The sequence below is a fragment of the Cuculus canorus genome, chromosome 16 (genome assembly GCF_017976375.1).
Source record: "Cuculus canorus isolate bCucCan1 chromosome 16, bCucCan1.pri, whole genome shotgun sequence".
Taxonomy (NCBI): Eukaryota; Metazoa; Chordata; class Aves; order Cuculiformes; family Cuculidae; genus Cuculus; species Cuculus canorus.
This window is the reverse complement of record NC_071416.1, coordinates 3,377,058-3,396,685: the sequence shown is the minus strand read 5'-3', so window position 1 is coordinate 3,396,685 and position 19,628 is coordinate 3,377,058. Positions and strand designations below refer to the sequence as shown.

The window sequence follows — 19,628 nt, the reverse complement described above, 5'->3', positions numbered from 1 at the left end:
ATCTCAGGTGAAAGAGCAGCCGCGGCCGTCGTGAGACACCGGCCTGGGGGGGTCAGGCTGCAGAGCGGAGGTCAGCCCAGGCTGGAGGGGCTCAGAGCCACAATGGTGCAAACACTCTCTATGTTGGCTTGGAGTTGCCTTCTGCTGGGTGATCCTGAGCCACTCGGAGAGAGGACAGCCCAGCTGGGACATCACTCCTGATCTTCACCCTGTGATAGTAGCCCTTGGCCACCTCCTTACTGCTTGGAAGATGCCCTTCGTACCCACAGACACCAAAGCATCCTGTCTCCTGGTTGGAGCCAGCTCAGAAAACCCCTCTCTGCCCACAGCACCTCCACACACGGGGCTCCGGCCCTGGCAAGCGCCTCACTCTTCGAGCCCTGGTATGTTCTTGTTCATGGCAGGATTTAACGTCCACCTCCCTCATCCAGACCAAGTGTAGAGGGGAAACAATGGGCTTCAGCACACACCTTAAACGAAGTTGAGAAAGCAAAGCAGGTCTGGAGTTAAACTGTCATGTAGGAAAAAAAAATGTGAGACCACACAGTCAGCCCCAAGCGGCCTCTCGCGAACAGGGAAACCACAGCCTCAAACCTAAATAACCACTTGAAGAGAAACCCAGACAACCTTTGCACAGCTCCTGCGGAAGAAAGAAAGAAATGAAACCCTCCCTGCGGGCTGGGACTTGTAGGAAAGCAATCCGTTGTTTGAGGGTGTCAGAAAGCGTGGAGACAATGCGGGGAAGAAACACATTTTCAGCTTCATTGTAGATGAGCTCGTGTTTCCCAGAACTTATTCTTTCACATACATAGTGGGGAAAAGAAGCTATTTCGAGGCTGAAGAGAAACGTAGCACACGGCCTACGGCAGGCTCTGAGGATCATGAGCAATACAGAGAGTCATTTCCAAACTAAAAAGAACAGAAAATTTACTTTTAACTCGCCTTTTGTGCCTTGTTTTCAAAACGACTCGCATCCATCTTTTCTCCCTTTAATGAAAGCAACAAAACTCCCTTTTCTTTTTTTTTTTTTTAATGAAAATTAATATTGCCACAGAGGACATGAAAAGGACTGAGATGCAGCTGTGTGACCTAACACTGGTGACAACTCGGGCACAAGCATGGTTTGCCATCAAAGCCACACGGTCCTGCTCCTCCCAAGTGAAATGTTTCCACAAGGAAGAAAAAAAATACATAAAATCTATGGGATAATCAGCAAAAGCAGAAAGCAAAGTTGGGTGAGGAAACAAAGCCTTTAAAACTAATTTGCTTTAATAGAGAATGTAGAATTAAGGAAGCTGTTTCTGTGTGAGAAAACCCAAAGCCTCTGAAAGCCCAGAGCTCCACTGGAGAAACCACACTGGGCTGAAGAGGAAGGCACCCACACCTTCTGCTGGGCATTCAGCAAAGAATTATTCATAACACAGATGTAAAGCTCTGACTGTTTTATTTCAGAAATATGCAGTTGTTTGCAATACACAAAAAGGGAAAAGGATGAATTGTGAGCACACAGCAAGAAATCACAGAATAGTTTGGGTCAGAAGGGATCATAAACATCATACAGTTCCACCCCCTGCCATGGGCAGGGACACCTCCCACTGGATCCAGTTGCTCCAAGCCCCATCCAACCTGGCCTGGAACCCCTCCAGGGATGGGGCAGCCACCACTGCTCTGGGCAGCCTGGGCCAGGGCCTCCCCACCCTCACAGCAAAACATTTATCCCTAAGATCTCATCTTCTCTCTTTCAGCTTAAAACCATTCCCTGTTGTCCTATCCCTGCACTCCCTGATCCAGACCCCCTCCCCAGTTTTCCTGCAACCCCTTTCCATACTGGAAGCTGCTCTAAGGTCTCCCCCAAAGCCTTCTCTTCTCCAGGCTGAACAGCCCCAACTCTCAGCCTGGCCTCGTACGGGAGGTGCTGCAGCCCTCGGATCATCTCTGTGGCCTTCTCTGGACTCGCTCCAACAGATCCATGTCCTTTCTGTGCTCAGCATTCCAGAGCTGAAGACAGGGCTCCATGTGAGATCTAACCAGAGCCGAGTAGGGGGGCGAATGAGCCTAGTGTTACAGTCACAAACAGAAGGGAAGCAAGAAAATACTTCTCTTCCTGCACGGAAAAGCCCATTCCTCATCCAGCAGCCACCTGTTTCTAGAGCCAGCTTCAATTTCTCCTTCTGTATAAGAAGTACAATTGCTCCCTTGGGCTTGTGACAGACCGACCGCACACATTCAGCCGTATTCTATAGAGATTATGCAAGGATGTAGTGTTTGTATGTATATGATACCTATGTGGACAGGTATGTGTATCTTATCTGTATTGACCTACGGTGAAGGACCTACGCAGTAAAAGCACTGTCCTTAGGCTCTTTCCAAACAGCTCGATTTCCTCTGTAGGCATCTCCACATCTTCTTTATCATAAACTACAGAAAGAGCTGAAGAAAATGGATTTCTTGGCCGAGGGACTGGAGCTGCATGAGGTCCCTTCAAGCCAAAGAGCTGAGGTAGTGTGTATTAAATATCAGCAAGAGCCCCTGACCTTGTTTCCTTTTAGGATTCCACAATTTCCAAGTATTATCTTCCTTCCAAAGTCTTTTTTCCTCTCCTGTCACAAGAGCATTTAAGCAACCATTCAGGATCAGAGCAACTCTTTTCCATCAGCTCTCTCCACTTGAAGGTGTACTGAGGCAAAGGACACACGGAGCTCCGCTCCCACCTCTGCCACAGGATTCGAGTGTTTATCCAAAACCCTTTTAGCTATTAACCCATATTAGAGTCATTTGAGAAGTCTTCCCAAGGCCGAGACACCCCTGAGATTACAGCAAGCTGTGACTTAGGTTAACTGCCATAATGCAGAGAGCAGAACATGAGTAGAGCCATCTCGGTCCAACTGAGCCCTGGCTGATCCCCACAAACACTGCAGGAATCCAAACATCTGCACGCTTTAACTGTAGGCACTGCTGGAAAAGCCTGAGAGGCTTTCAGCAGGACAGGCTTGTCCTGATATCTGATCGCTATCTCCAACTTGGGTGTTTCTGGCCCTTTTTCCCCAGCATTTGAGTTCTTCATGTTTCTAGGGAAGAGTGAGCTTACTGGATGGAAAAATACACCAGGTAAGAAGACAGCACTGTTCATTCATGTGCAGCTTCTAGTTTCTCTTAAACATCTGCTTTCAACTCTTTCTCAAAGCTTGGCCTCCCTCTTGCTTGGATATTCTTCTCAGTCCAGCAATCTAGAATAAACCTCTAGCAAAAAAAACCTGCGCAGAGTGGCAGAACCCCTAGAAAAATGTCATTTAAAACACTAACAGACAGGTTCTAATGAATCTTAGCTGTCAGCATGACACTCAGCTTCGTATTCTCTTGGATTTCAGAGCTTTCTTGGTTTCTATTTCTGTACCTGCTCCACTAGATACCATCGCACACGCTTTTGCCTGACTAGAGTTGAACATCTAGTGTAGTTTGTGAGAAATCTTGTCCTGTTTCCAGCAACAGAGGCTTTAAAATCTCTTTTTCTCCTTGCTGGCAATCTCAGGTGACCAGGCTTTCCTATCAAGCAGGGACAGCCAACACAAACCAGGATTCTACATGCGGTGTATGTTGTCTGGAGGATAAAACATCTGCTGACCACGCACAGTATTAACAAGAAATTCCTCACTCTCCATGGAAAAGAATAATAAATACTTCTCCTCCACACCATTTTTGGTTATAAAAATGCTACTAAAATCCTTGCTCTGGTTTCCATCAAAAGTTTAATCTCGCATATATACAACAGTAAAGTTATTTTAGAAGAACAGAACTGTACCACCTCACAGGTGGCTGATCCCACTGTATCTTTACTAAACCACGTAACTACATCCATTTCCATTTTACTGGTTACTTCGGCGACCAGAGCAAGGTCACCCAAGCCTTCGAGTTCCAACCCCGTGACGACACAATGGAGATCAAATAATTTACCTGGCAAAAGCGGGTTACGGAGATGAGTGTTCTTACAAGGATATCAGCAACTGTCAAGCTGACAGCCATACAACTCTTCCGTGTAGTTCTGGTAGGGCCTCCACAGACAAGTCTCAGATTTTCTTTTGCATGTTCTGAGCTGAAAGCTGTGTTGCACAATGCGTGGAAAGGAACAGATCTGCAAGAGCTTAGAGTGCTTTGACAAGGTGCATGAGAGCCCTGGGCAAGGCAGGAGCCACGGAGAGGAGCAGCAAAGCCACAGGACTGCACTCTTTGCTGGCTCCCAGGCTGCTCCCCAGCTCATTCAAACAGGGAGTTTGTCTTTCAGTACCTACAAAAATCTGGTTCCTGCATCACCACCAGCACCATAGAGCCAATTTTCAGCTGGCAGAGCAAAAAAAACAGCATGGAGAATCAAGACGGTTTGCCTCCAAACACGTGCCTGCGCACAAGCCCAAGGTGAATAAAGGCATCACCACATTCTGTTAAGAACTCCATCCTTCATCTGCTTACTTATGTTCAGCTTAAGTTTTAAACTCTTTTTCTTCTTAACACCTGCCTGCACTTCAAACTTCTGTCAGCCTTACAAGCAGCAAGAAGCATTTATGTTCACACAACGCTGCTTTTGAAGTGTACAATGGAAAAAGGTGTTTAGTTTATTAAAGAAATAAAAATCAATTCAAACCTGCTCCTGGACACAAAGGACTATCCATGCATCAGTGAGGTTGTTCCACAGGTAAATTAAGAGCCTACAGCTCAAGATGTTTCACATATTGGTCGTCAAAACCAAGGCCTTCAGGATTTCATGCACAGACTCAAAATATACTATGAAACCCACCCACAAAGTTCTCCTATGGGCCAGGAGAAACCACAGGTAATGGGTTTGAAAAATGATTTACTCATTAACTTGATCATTTTGACCCAAATATACTGAAGTCAAACTCTATATGTAATGCACTAAAACACAGCACCAGCTCAAGGCCTTCCTGTATTTTTTTTAAGTATGTTAGGGGTATTTCACCACCGAAAAAGCATTTAAAAATAGGAGGCACCATTGTTCTTCAGCTATGTGTCTCATCACCAAATCACCGAAATAAAAAGGCAACTAGCAGTTCTCCTGAAAGTTTTACTTCCAGCAGGAGAATGCTAGATAAAAAAACAAGAATACAACAATGATGTTACAAGAGGCACTGATCCTGGCTTTATTCACTTATAGATACATCCAACATTTGTTATAGCTCACTTGATATTTAAAATGTTTTTAAGAAACCAACCATAAAACCTTGATTTTTGCCTTACAGTGCTGTCAAGTTTTCAAGTAGCAAGTAAGTGACTTCCCAGCAAGACTGTCTTCGGTATTAACGTACATAGAAAGATTAAAACTCTGTAGAAACCTTCAGTTTGATACTTGCAGAACTGCATTAGGAACAACCATCCTTTTCTCTGGGGAGGAGGCCACTCTGCCTGCCTGCAGGGATGGGTGCCACAGGACCTCCTACACCTCATCTGACCCTGTGCCGTTGCAGGGATTAATTCAAACTGTCCAAGAGGGACTTCACTCCCCATTTGCATCTTCATACTTGGCAGCTGTAACAAAATTTCCACAGCACTAGAAAAAACAGTTAGAGCAGCACTATGCATATCCCCTAGAGATCACCGACTGTGAGCAGAGGGAAGTGCACGTTATGAACAAGAAGCATAATGTGTTAATTTGGAACTCAAACTACTTGGCAGTATCTTCTGTAAATTCAGGATTTATGCAAGAAAGGGTGTTGCAGCCACCACATGGTGATTACCTCAATACCCTTTTTCATTTTTGCTCCATTTAGTTGGATTCTTTTTAAAGTGGTGAAGAGTGCAGGACTTTGAAATACAAATGTTTCTATTAGAAATTTCAAGATTTAGTACTATGACACTATAAAAGCTTACAGTACAGTTTATCAATTCTATGTTAAGATTCAGCATCAATATGGTGTCTGAACTCTTTCAGAGCTACATTCTGCCTAATTAAGCAGCATCACCATGTCCTGATGTCACTTCTCATGCAAACTTTATTCCCATATTAATGTGGCTATAAAAGCACAAGCAGGTTTATCATCGCCGGGACTTTCTGTGAGAGGTTTCTCTATTTAACGATAGCCCAACTAAAAATAAGCTTGTTATGTAAAAGCAAAATAACCCTTATCTTAAACTTTATTCTGGGTCTTGGCCATAGTTCAGCAAAATGATCTGCAGAACAACACGCCAACCATTCCCATGTTTAAAGAGGAAACTGAAGGAAAAATCCAAATCGAAGACACTCACTGTTATAGTATCTTTAATTTATCTTGTGTTTTACAGAAGTCTGAATGGATTAAAAAGCACCTCCTTTCCCATTACGTTCCTTACAGTTGGTAAAACATATTCAATGAGCAAATGTATGTGAACAGCTTGAGGATCTGCATCTTGCAAGGATTTCACAGACCAATCAATCAAAAGCCAAATACCTCGTAGTATTTTTACAATCTTGTTTTAATACAATGGTAAATCCATTCCGATTGTAAACCTGTCCAGTCATCTCTCCCCAGAACACTTTGCAAAATCCAGTGTTGATTAGCAAACTAGTTAGCTTTGGCACGGAGCTGTGCTCTCTTGCCTGTGACAGCCTGGAAACCAGTTTTGATGCTGGCGACGGAGCAGCGAGAGTGGCAGGTCTCACACTGCAAGAAATATAATCTGGTGTCCTTCTGTAGGATTGTGTCTGGTGACCGACACGTATGACAGGTGACATATTCCTCTGCAGAAAAGGAATTACGTTGTGGTTAAAAGATAAGGCATTATCGCAGCAGAAAGGTCACCCCTTCTTCAGCCTTTAGTTTAACAGCTGTTTCTTAAAAGGCTGTTCAAAATGCCTCTGCTAACTCAGAAGTGACTTACTAAGAAAATCACAGAGGTCGAGACAACCTAAAAATTCCCCACCGCCAGTTCCCAGGTTAAAGATTCGGTTTCACATTCTACGTCATGCACTGTCACTGGTGCTTTAAAAATTATAACCAGTTGAGATTTCCCACTGTCATCCCATCATTTCCTCTGCTGAAACAGCATTCCCAGGTGTCAGCAACTCCTGTACAGACACAGCACTTAAGCAGCACTTTTTGTGACATATCATCCAAGAGTCCTTCAACCAGCAGCAAAATGCAAACTGTATTTGTTAACTAACGTGTACAACAGAGTTTAAAATTAACTACTACTGTTATTTTCCATAGCCCTCATCAAGGCAAAGAAATGAAAGTCAGATGAAAACAAGCAATGCTCAAATGCTCTTTTTTTCCTTAGCATGTTCCAGTTCCAGAGAGAGTACAACTTATGTGCTTATTAATCTCCCCAGAATGCACACACGAGTGGGGAATACAAATGGAAAAGAAATGGAAAAGGGTGTTATACTTACTGATATATCTTCTCAAGACATTTTCTATCTGTTTTTGCTGGAATCTTCCTTTGATTACAAGCTGGTTGTTACCATCTATTGAGCCACTAATTTAAAAGAAAAATCAATTAAGTGTTTGATTTGCAGAAGACATCAAGAATTAAAACAAGTAACAACCATGAAGCAAGATAACAGCGCATTCTTCAAGACAAAAGTAAGAATCACTTTGTGAAAAAAATGCAAAGTTCTGAGACACTTAAACCACAAGTGATGCCCAAGCATAACCCTCACTGCAGTAAAAGCAAATGCCAGCAGAGAGCGGCCTCACAGTTAAGCGACACAATCAGAAGAACTTTGCAGAGTTGAGAATAACACCTGCTTATCTCATGGAAGTGACCATCACAACTCCCTACCGAAGTGTAATACAACTACCAAGACCCTCTTCTAGCCCTCCTGATGTAGGAAGTTGAATGCTTTCTCACACTATGGGTTCTAAGTTTAAGCCATCTGGGGCTGAAGAGACTCCAATGCCTAATCAAACGGGCATTTGTTATACACACACTGCAGTTAAGATTCCTTAATTCTCTACGTCTACACTTAACATCACAGTCTACAACAGAGAAATGAATAGTCAACCAGAAAGGAAACCCCCATCACATGAGATCTTTGATGAGAGGCTTATAAAATCAACTTTATGCTAAGACAGGTGGATTTAATTGCAGCATGAGACAGAATAAGTAGCTACAGGCCCACAAGACTTGCCACGAGGCAGGCACTAGAGTATTCTGCTCCCTAGCTGTCATCTGCCTTAGGTTGACACGAGCCACAGAGCCACCCTCACTGACTGTGAGGAACAGCTCTGCTATCACAGCATCTTTGAACAAGGTTCCAGATAAGGAATACAAACTCTTATCCAGACTGTTCCCTGGAACTTGTACTAGTTTGCCTCTGAATCTCTTCCCCAAGAAAGTATATCTCCAATCACCCAGCACAGCATCCACATGCACGGAAGAGAAGCCTGATGTTCAAGCACAAACATACTGACCTAAACCAAATAACGCTATTTTTGATCAGACATTATCAACTACGTTGCTGTTGACTTCCTAGACAAGTAGCCACAAACACAGCCCAGCAGCCTTACCTTGTACCCAATTCTGCCAACAAAAATGCCAGGAGATGTTTTGGCTGACGATGTAATCTAAAAATAAAGTAAGGATATGTTTAACCTTCTCCTTTCAGAGAAATTTGGTATTTACACAGGTCTGGCAGGCTAAAACAATCATAAATTAAAAGGGGGGCAGTGTCAGAGGGTTTACACTAAAGAGCACAAACAATGAATGAGGACAAGAAAGCTAAACAGTCCACAAAAAAGCCTCACCATCCCCCCCTCAAACCACTCAGTTACAGTAACTACTGAAAATAAAATTGCTATATAGAGATTTTGCATTCTCATTCCTGCCGTTCCCTTAAAAAAGTGTTCCTAGCTACCATTAAAAATTCCCTTTAGTATACTATCTGGATCCTCAGTATGATTTCATCAGGACTGTTTTCTGTCGCACTTATGAAATACATCAGATGTGCATTCCCACAGTGCCCACAAAGAATAGAACTGCCTTCTTAAGAAATAATTAAGACATAGAAAGCACTGCAGAAAACAGTGGAAAAAAAAATTACTGTGCTCCATACCATTCACCAAGAGAATAGTGTTTGTAGTCAGCTCAAATTATAAAGAGCTTTTTCCACTCCCCACCCAGGACGTAGAAACAAATATCACTGGTGATGTAACTACAGACTTGACAGCAGCCAGTGAACTCACAAAAGCAACGAGTTTAGTTTCAGACCATGAGACTCATATAGCCCATTTTCATAATTTAAGTATAAAATAAGAAATAATAGCAATAAATCTTCATAAATATCTTCTCACAGAGAAACGCAGAGGAAGTGAGCAGCGTGTATGAAATAGCTTTCACTTTACTTCTGGTTTGCCACAGCCTTTTGCCAGCAAACACACATTCACCATAACAGCCAAGACCAAAGCGCATTCATCTGCTGCTCCTGGGAAATCTAAAGAGGACACTTACAATTTGCAGATATCTGTAAAGTTGACAAAAGATGTTTTCTTGGTCCCTACTCTTACAACCTGTGGAGGCTTCATGACAAATTTTCGTTTTTCACCAGCTACCATGTCTGGGTTTTTTTCCCGCATGATGTTAAATACTCTGTTGAGCAACTGGAAAAAAAGAAGGGATCAACATCAACCTGAATATCTGGCATTTCTCAAAACGCATCACTTCCAAAAATAATTTAAACTGCATTCATAATGAATACTAGACTGTCTTAGCCCGTTAGCATTTCCCCGTAATGTTTTGAACACACACTTAAAAATATATTCTGATAAACACAAAATGTAAAGCTGTTGCCCCAAGGGTTTACTTTATCGTCTGCAAGTACTTTAGCCTATTTGCAGAGGTATTTTAACTATCATTAATATTGCCCTTTATGATAATTAACTGTGATATGAGATGTAATTTGTTATTTTTCTGTTCATGAGCTTCTGACAACAGGTCTTGAATTTTAAGTTAGAAAGAGGACACGTGAGTGTAAAGCCCTGCTCTACTGATGCACATCAACATAGAAAATACTTTTAACAAGTCTTTTGAACATTACCTCATCATATGTGTAGTCCCTTTCTGAGCCTGCCCACGCAGGTCCTGACTGAAGACTAAAAGAAATTCCATCATCTTTTTTGCTATCTTCATCCTCAAAAGCTGCAAACAAGTTGTTAGGGATTCATTAATAAGAAAAGAACATTCCTTAACTTCATGCTTACGCTGTTTCTAGAAGTTAAATCAAAGAAAATGTGTCCACCAAGATGCAGACATAAGTCTTCTGTGTTTGCCTGCCTACAGGGACACCAGCATTTATGGCAAATTTATACAGTGCTTTTATAGAACATTTTTCCAATAAATAATTTAGTGGTAAAGATAAGATGAATTTTGAAACAGAATAGGCACTTGAACAGAAAATATTCACCTAAAACAAGGACTACATTTCACTTTCAGTATCTCATTGAGCTAGGTTATACTTTTACCTTCATCCTTCTCCATTATCTCATCTTCATCTGGAAACTTCACATTCTTCTTTTTCTTCTTTTTATTGCCCAGCATGATATCAAGGTCATCTTCAGGTTCTACTGCCTCTGGCACATCTCCTTCAATTTTCAACTCCTGCAAAGAAATAAGGCTGCAGTTTACAGTATTAAACACAAATCTCCAATGCACAGCATTAGAAATAAGCCAGGAGCAGACTATACCAGATGAATACTGCTAATATCCACCACGATCCACATAACCGAAAGGAATGGAACTGAAGCATGTTGAAGTGTAGAGCATTGTGCTACTGCCATGAAGTAGGCTGATTTTCACCTTCTCGTCTAACTTCTGCCTGGTCAAGAACCAGATCACACTACATTTGCCTAAAGGAATCAGCCACTTTAGGGCATAAGAGACCAAGACACCCTACGTGCCAGACAAGAAGGTACAGCAAATCCGTGCAACCTGCAGCCAGTCTGATTTGTTAGCACAATTCTGCACATGCAGAGAACACAGAGCAAGCATTTTCCCTGTCTGGGGCAGATCTGAGGGACATTTTCTTCCCCAAAAGGCAGAACGTAAGGAAGCGGTTTACACACAACGTAACATCTTTGTCCTCTTGCTCTCTGAGCTTGCCAGTTACACTGACACATGATACACAAACACGATTGGAATAACATTTGAGAAGAGTAAAAATATCTTGTGCACCTTCTAGAACACAGAACAGTAGCCAGTAATTTCTAAAGAAAATAAAGTAAAACCAGATTTCTTAGCAGATATTTATCCTTTACATGAAGGGATGGTCTTTAGAGGACTATTCTGTGTGGTGCTTCTGCCATCCCTTTACTTCTCTCATTCCAAAAGACAGCTAACCCTGATGCCAGTCAACTTTTACTTCAGATTGCAGAATCACTTGCTTATTGTGCAGTTAGATTTTCAGTTCTGGGCAAAATGCCCTGCAGGAGCAACATGTTCAGCAGAACCTACTATATATGAAAGACACAGTGAAATATTGTGCAGTTAATAATGAATCGTAAAGATATGACAACAGACTTGAAACAACTCCTGCACTGCCAATGCGGAGAAAATGAGAGCAAGGAAGTTACCAGTCATAGACAAGATGGCCTAATTATGTAAACAAACCTTTACACCTTCTTCTGCTTCATCGATATCAAATATTTTCTTTGTTTTTTTCTTCTTTTTCTTTTGATTGAAGAAGTTTAAATCGTCCAGGTCATCTGTTGCATCTAAAAATTGAAGTATTGCCAAAAGAAATATAACTGTAGAAACTGTTTAGACATTAAGGTTTCTATTTTACATCCAAATTGTCAAAACATAACAGTAAGACATAAGTAACAAGCTGTAGCCTTTACAGACATCTTTCAGGCTTTAAAGAGGTCATTCTCCCCTACCACCTAATACCTCATCGTCATTTCACAGTTTCTGCATCTTCTAACCGCATTGTCTTATTTTAAGTGCTTAATCTTTCTTTTGCTGGGCAAGAGAAACCCTATTGTCCTAATAGTAGAGAAGCTTAAAAAAAAAAACCAAAAAAAACACTGTAGGAGGAAGGTATAGTTTCTTTTGCTGCAGGAGTCAATTTCATCAACAAACTGGATTTAAGTTAACAGCATTCCCTGAACCAGGTCAACTTGAAATGACATTGGTCTCAGTTTAAAAAGCAAGGTTATATACAATCGCAAGCTTATTTCCTGAAAGATTCCAAAGAACACTAGTTATATCACATTCATAGTTATCCAAAAACTAGAAACCCTTTTAAACATATTTCTGTTATTCACATTATTGCTTAATTATTCAAATGAAAAGCAGCCATAATTGTGGAGTTACTGCAAGAACTGCAAGATTTAAACCTTCACAGTAACTGTTTCAGGGATTTTCTCTTCATTGCCTCACACAAAAGACCGGTCAGGAAAGCGGAATTTACAGCAGCTTCCTGGATGCCTGTGAACACGATTCCAAGCAGGAGGAAAATCTGCCCTCTGTGAGGCGGCAGAGCATCACTCACAAGTCTCTAAGCAAACGAGGGCCCCAGCATTACACGCTGTGATGCCAAATTCTAGAAATGGGGCCAGTCATCTCAAAAGACAGGACTACTTTTGAGAGTTTATCTGTGTAGGTCACTTTACCTTTCTTCCTGCTGTCTTCTTCATCTGCTTCAACATCTTTGTCTTCTGTTGGCTCTGGTTCAGCTTCTTTTGTTTCTGACTGCTGAGTCTCTTCCGCTTGTGTATCCCCTCCTTCCTCATCCAGCATAAAAGGCTTCTTCTTTTTCTTCTTCTTCTTGCTCATAGTGGGATCGAAAATCATCTGTAAAAGTCAAGAGTTCCTTAGCAGCATAATAATCACCTACCGTCTAATATTTACGACACCTTTAAGGTTCTCTCAAGGTTCCTTCAGTTACGCAAACTGCTCCTCAGCTTCAAACTCAACCAGGAGTTGTTCTAGATCTGTAAGCGTGCAATAAAAGCTCACTGACTAAAACCAGTGATTAGAGGCTTCATTAGAAACACCACAGATTTTGTCCCAGGGCATAACTAGGACCAACTACAAGAGAAGACTGCTTGGCAGTTTAGAGCTTCTGCTACTTTCCCTATGATAGTTCCCTGCCATCCATGTATCAGTTCACCTGAAAATATAGCAAAGCTGTGAACCTTGGACAGACTGGCTGCCAGCTTCTTCCCCGTTTTATTATCATTATGGACTTAGATTTTGAAGCAAGATGATGCAAACCACCACTGAACCACTCAGCATCAGAAAAAGACTTAAACACACCTCTACCACAGAAGCCGATTAATTATCAGTTACGCTTTGTACTTCCATCTGCGAGTCACATTAATTTCCAGATCTATTAAAAGGCAAGATTTTCCAACAACTCTCTTGACAAGAATGCTCTGGACTAGGGAGAAACCTAGAAGGAGCTGGAGATACAGCAAGACCTGTATCAGCTCTCAACACTACGAAGTAGCAAAGGTGTCATCCTTCTCCCCACAGGTGAGAAACTGAATCTCAGACACCAAGTGATTAAAAGCTGATTAACAGTTCTTTAGCCAGTGAAGCAGCTTAATTCACTTTGTCTGACTGTGAAGAAAGCACTAACCCCAAGACCCACTTTTAACCTATTCATCCTCTGCTGACCTGAGATATTTCACACGAGTGCTTCAGTTTTCCAACACAGGACTGCTTCTTTTTTCACTTAAGATGCAAATTTGACATCATGGCTATTGGTTGGTTTTGTTACATACATATGTAAATAAATACACAATAGTATTTATTTAATATCTCAAGCAATTTTAGAAACTTAATGAGAGTCTTTGCAGTTTTTCTTATCTAATAATTGAACAGCATTCTCACAGATTGTTAAAATTCAGCAGCATGAATACCCTCACTCATCGAAGGAGTGAGTAAAGGAGCAGTTCTCCACCTTCTTTTTTTGTTACACCCTGCAAGCTTGGCCATTTCTCTCTCCCATGAGGCAATATTTTCCTCACACTTCTCACTCTCCTCCTCATGGTATTCTTCTGATTTTCTGGACCTTATATGTTCCATAAAGGCTCTATTAAAGGTAGAAAACTGCACCTATGGGTGTTTGAAACACGGCATCACAAAGCGTTCACATACATGGGACTCTGAAGTTGAGGCTTTCACACCACTGAAGTGTCTTCAGTTGCACACACTGTGCTAGAACAATTCCCAAAAGACTTCTGCTGGAGGGCTTCCCTCTAAGGCTTAGTTCAGCACAAGTCTGAACGCTGCTCTTGTAAGGCACAGTAATCAAAGAATGTGCACAACTGGTTAAACTATCTGCTGGCTTCCACAGTCCACTGAAACGGAAAGAAAGCTGCCTGCATCGGCAACTCCACAACTTTGGGAACCGGCACATGTTGTCAAGACCATGACTCATTTCAATGAAGAAGCTTTGCGAGACACTGAAGAGTTTCATATCTCCTCAAATGATTAAGCAAATATGAGATTATGCTTAGATCAAGGGTAATAATTTCTAAGAAGGAAGCAGTCTACCTGCCCCATATCACTCTTCTCTTTGCAAAGGAAGAGCCATCTTTCACCCCGAGCCACCATACAGCCAACCTTCTGTCAACAACAGACAGAGCATGTCTTCAGTACTGCCACACTCAGCTGAAGTTAACCCACAAGGATGACTTCGGGACGGGAGACTGGTATAACGCTGAAAAAAATCAGTGTCTGGCCTTGATCAGAGCACTGCTCTGAAGGGCCACCCCATCCAGTCAGGCCAAGCTGCTGCAAACCTAAGACCTAGTCAGAAGACGCTAACTGCTCACAGGAAACTAATATTAGAGTTTTGAAACCCGAGAAGCAGGTCTGTGCCTGAAATATTTTGTTCCTCAAGGGCTTCAATGAAAAGTAAACAGGATTCTCGGGTCACACAGGCTTTAACAAATCATGACTTAAAGTAACCAGCCTGATAACCAGCCGATTCTGTGTTCGCCTTTCTAAGCTGCACATTTCAGATGATTCCTCATTCCTTCTCTCTCTTCAGTATGTTTGATAAGTCCAAGCATTATGGTATCATTTAAGCACTGAAAAACTACAGAGTTGCAAGAACTCTCCCGAAGGGATCAAGGTCCCCAGCCCAAATATACCAAACCCAATGCTTTTTCCATGTATAAATGGTTACAGATTTCTATCCTGTTTCTGCTCTCAGAGCCAAATTCCCGTACTGGGTCTTCTCTTCTGCAGACCACACAGTTCTTCCTTACACGCAGCTCCACACATCTCTCCGTATTTCAAAGACCTACACAGTCAAAATCCCAATTTACAGAAAATTAGCAAGCGAAAGGCTGAGAGAGTTGGGCTTGTTCAGCCTGGAGAAGGCTCAGAGGAGCTCTTATAGCAACCTTTCAATACCTGAAAGAGGCCTACAGGAAAGCTGGAGAGGGGCTATTCATAAAGGCTTCTGGTGATAGGTCGAGGGGGAACGGGTGTAAACTGGAGAGAAGCAAATTTACACTGGACTTTAGGAAGAATTTCTTCACCATGAGAGTGGTGAGGTACTGGAACAGCTTGCCCAGGAAAGCTGTGGCTGCTCCATTCGTGGAGGTGTCCAAGGCCAAGTTGGATGGAGCCTTGGGCAGTCTGATCCAGTAGGATGTCCCCACCCATGGCAGGGGAGTGGAACTGGATGATCTTTAAGGTCCCTTCCAAACCGAACTATTCTATGATTCTATGAAAGGACGGGGTGTCGGGGCGGAAGACTCAAAGCTTCATAGCCCAAATGTAACTCTCAAGACAAAACCCAACACTACTCTGAAGTGCTGAGACAGTGGCCAGTGCTGGGGAGTCTAACAGAAGTCACAAATAAATCCCATTTCATTAGTCTGGATAAACACAGGTATGTCTACAAAGCAGACAGCAGACCTGCACCAGTAAAATTAGTTCAGGTTCCTCACACTACCCTGAGTCGATGTCTACAATGGAGTGCAAAATTATTAAGACTAATCTGCAACTGAACCCTCCAGCCGCTCAAAACACAGCATTCTCTAATATGATGTCCTGGAACTTCATAAATCTACGGGGCCAGAAGAACATTCAGCTATCTAGCAGAATTACATATATGCAGTAGGATTTTTAGCAAACCAAATAAACATGAAGAGCCTGCTTCTCCTTGCAACCAGGGCCTGTGCTGCCGCTGCCATGCCGCACTTCTGGGCAGGCTAAGTTTCTGCCAGCGAGTTTCATACCCTATACAGCTCTGAAAACGCTAAGCTACAGACCAATGCAATAAAACAAAGTCCTGTAAGACCTGTAGCACTTCAAGATGCAAATTCTTCTTCGCTCTCCTCCACTATGTAGAATCATTGGCTCTAAAAAGTTCCACCAAGTTAAGATCAATGACAAACTATTTGACTCTCAACAAGCAGAAAGCTCTGGAATGCATGGGCATTCGCTCACTCTCACACATACGCTGGCCAGAAGATCCAATAGTGATAGTTTAACTGTGGTACCTGCTAGATAAAGCAATCCAGAGATATAATTTTATTGTAATAGGTATTCTTTATATCCTCCCAATCTCAGGGCAAAGGCATTATGCATGAAGAATAATTTTGCTGATATTTATACTAAATCCAAACCAGGAAAACTGTTCTATGGTCCTGTCATCACTGGAGGCAGAAAGCACCTGATGCAAGGATTCCTGGGTTTTTTCTGGAACCAGAGTACAATGCAGGCACTAGAACTACAGCTCCAAAAACACAATTAGGCATAAAAATGCAGCACATTCATTCTAGATGTTAAAACTAGCTGAATAAGTCAGTCTCAGCTTCCATTAACATAATTAGTAACTACACTAGTTCTGCTTCATTACATAGGACAAACCATAGCTTGCCTGTTTCCATGGCTAGAGTGAACACTTTGCTCAGCAGGGAACAAGCCACACAGGTATTTTAAATAACACCAGGAAGATATAAGACCAAAAGCAACCATCTCACAGATTCAGCCAGTGCAGCTTCCCACAGGCGATACAGTCATCCATCAAAGTGCTCATGAACTCATACATGTAAAGCTTTCCTATTCACCATGAGAACAACTGAAATGGAGTGAGCAAAGATGCCAAACAGCACCTACGACATGCAATATTTGTCAAGAGACAGATGTATCAACTTCCCTGGAAGTGAGTCTAAGCAAATCTCATCAGACACAATCCCAGAATGGTTTGGGTTGGAAGGCACCTCAAAGCCCATCCTGTTCCACCCCTTGCCACGGGCACGCGCTCAAAGCCCCATCCAACCTGGCATGGAACACCTCCAGGGATGGGGCAGCCACCACTGCTCGGGGCAACCTGGGCCAGGGCCTCCCCACCCTCACAGCAAAACATCTCTTCCTAAGATCTCATCTCAATCTCGCTTCTTTCAGCTCAAAACCATCCCCACTTGTCCTATCCCTGCACTCCCTGATCAAGAGCCCCTCCCCAGCTTTCCTGGAGCCCCTTTCAGTCCTGGAAGGATCCCGAAAACCTGCAGCTAGCATTTGTCAAGACGCAGCTGTTTAGCGCTCAGGATTAAAAGGCAAAATGTTAAACCTCCAGAAAGAGAGCGCAGTGAGCGAACTGCCTAAACGCTACGAACGGCTGGAAGAGAGCGGAACGGGATGGAGAAGGAAAGAGGGATGGAATCTGCCTTCCTCCTAGCCAGAGGGGGGACTCGGGGATCCCAGGAGGGACTGCCGGTACACGGAGCCTGGCAGGACTCGGGGGGACCAGGCCGGGCCCGGCTCCCAGGGGAGCCGCCACCACGCGCCCGGCCCGGCCTCCGCCCACCGAGGCCGCGCTCCGCACATGGCGGCGGCGGCGCAGGCCCTGAGGGCGGCGGCCTCGGGCTCTCACCTCGTCGCCCGACATGGCTGCGGCCGGGCTGGGAGCGGCGCGGTTCACGAGAAGCAGCGGCCGTTCAGGGAAGCGCTGTGCCGATGCCCGCCGCCGCGCTCGCCTCTTGCATCAGCGCCCCCCGCCCCGTACACCGCGCATGCGCTGCCGCCCTCCGCGCCTGCGCCTCCATCGCCCGCCGCACGCCCCGACACTGCGCATGCGCTGCTAGCGCCGGAGGGCTCACGCCTCCACCACTGCGCATGTGCTGTCAGAGCGTCACTGCGCATGCGCCCCTGGGCCCCCAGGCTCACGCCCCCATCACTGCGCATACGCCCTCAGCACCCCCACAACCCCGCGCAACCAGCGTCCCCGGCCGCGCGGCCCCGCCACTGCGCACGCGCCCTCAGCAAGCCTCGCCACTGAAATTCCTCTTCGCGCCCTCCTCCCCGCCCCGCGCGCTTGGGCTGCCAGCGCCGCCTGTGCCTGCACCGCTGCCACTGCGTATGAAGCCTCAGCGCCCCCTCCCCGAGCCGCCAGCACCCCGGCCTGCGCGGCCCTGCCACTGCGCATGCGCCCTCAGCTCCCCCCTGCGCGCCCCACCATTACGCATGCGCGCTCAGCGCCTCCGGCAGCGTCCCTGGAAACGCGGTTCCGCCACTGCGCATGCGCTTCGCGCCCCCCCGCCTGAGCTGCCATCGCTTCCTGTGCCTGCGCAACGGCCACTGCGCGTGCGCCCACCCCCACCCCCGCCCCACGCCGCCAGCGCCCGCGGTCTGTACGCGCGCCACTAAGCATGCGCCCTCAGCGCTCTCGAGCTTGCGCTTCCACCACTGCGCATGCGCCTTCAGCATCTTCAGCCCGCGCGCCGCTGCCACTGCGCATGCGCTTCGCGCCTCCCACGCTGATGCCTGATCTGCTGCAGCCTCGTCCCCGCGCAGCTGCCATTGCGCATGCGCCCTCAGCAGCCCAGTGCTCGCGCCTCGCCACTGCACATCCGCTCTCATCACTCCTTGCCTGCCCTGCCGTCAGTGCGCATGCGCGCCTGCCTCCCGAAGGAGCTGTACCGGGAGTGGTGCTGTTTAATACCTTTATCAGTGATGTTGACAGTGAGCTGGAGGGCACCCTCAGCAGGTTTGGAGGTGACACCAAGCTGAGTGGTGCAGTTGCCACACCAGAAGGACGGGATGTCATCCAGAGGCTGGAGAAGTGGGACTGTGAGACCTTAATGAGGTTCAGCCAGGCCAAGGGTGAGGCCCTGCACCTGGGTCGGGACAGTCTGCAGTTTCAATGCAGGATGGGGGATGATGTGATTGAGAGCTGCCCAGCAGAGAAGGACTTGGGGTGCTGGTTGATGAGAAGCTCGACATGAGCTGACAATGTGCACTCACAGCCCGGAAGGCCAACAGTATCCTGGGCTGCATCCAAAGCAGCGTGGCCAGCAGGGCGAGGGAGGGGATTCTGCCCCTCTGTTCCTCTCTTGTGAGACTTCACCTGGAGTATTGTGTCCAGTTCTGGAATCCTCAACATAAGAAGGAGATAGAGTCTAGAGGAGGCCACAAGGATGATCTGAGGGCTGGAGCACCTCCCATCCAAGGACAGGCTGAGAGCATTGGCGTTGTTCAGCCTGAGGAAGAGAAGGCTCTGAGGAAACCTTACAGTGACCTTCCAGTACCTGAAGGGGCTAAAAGAAAGCTGGGGAGGGGCTGTAACAAAGGGCTGTAGTAATAGGACAAGGAGGTATGTCTTAAAGCTGGAGGGGGGGCATATTTAGATTAGATGTAGGAGGAATTTCTTCACGATGAGAGTGGTAATGCACTGG

The 19,628-nt window shown here is 45.0% G+C and overlaps 2 protein-coding genes across 2 annotated transcripts; one reads left to right on the top strand and one right to left on the bottom strand.

The window, feature by feature from the left end:
* Positions 1-2,413: 2,413 nt before the first annotated feature.
* EIF2S2 (eukaryotic translation initiation factor 2 subunit beta) lies at positions 2,414-17,985 on the bottom strand. The gene is made up of 9 exons (XM_009565379.2): positions 17,828-17,985; positions 12,597-12,777; positions 11,593-11,696; positions 10,449-10,584; positions 10,025-10,125; positions 9,439-9,587; positions 8,499-8,555; positions 7,379-7,464; positions 2,414-6,727 (listed from the first exon to the last, which is right to left on the bottom strand). The coding sequence occupies exons 1-9, from the start codon at positions 17,840-17,842 to the stop codon at positions 6,552-6,554; spliced, it is 1,005 nt and encodes a 334-aa protein (XP_009563674.1). The 5' UTR covers positions 17,843-17,985; the 3' UTR covers positions 2,414-6,551.
* On the top strand, positions 17,911-18,600 carry LOC128853849 (uncharacterized). The gene has a single exon (XM_054081841.1). The coding sequence runs from the start codon at positions 17,911-17,913 to the stop codon at positions 18,598-18,600; it is 690 nt and encodes a 229-aa protein (XP_053937816.1).
* Positions 18,601-19,628: the final 1,028 nt, after the last annotated feature.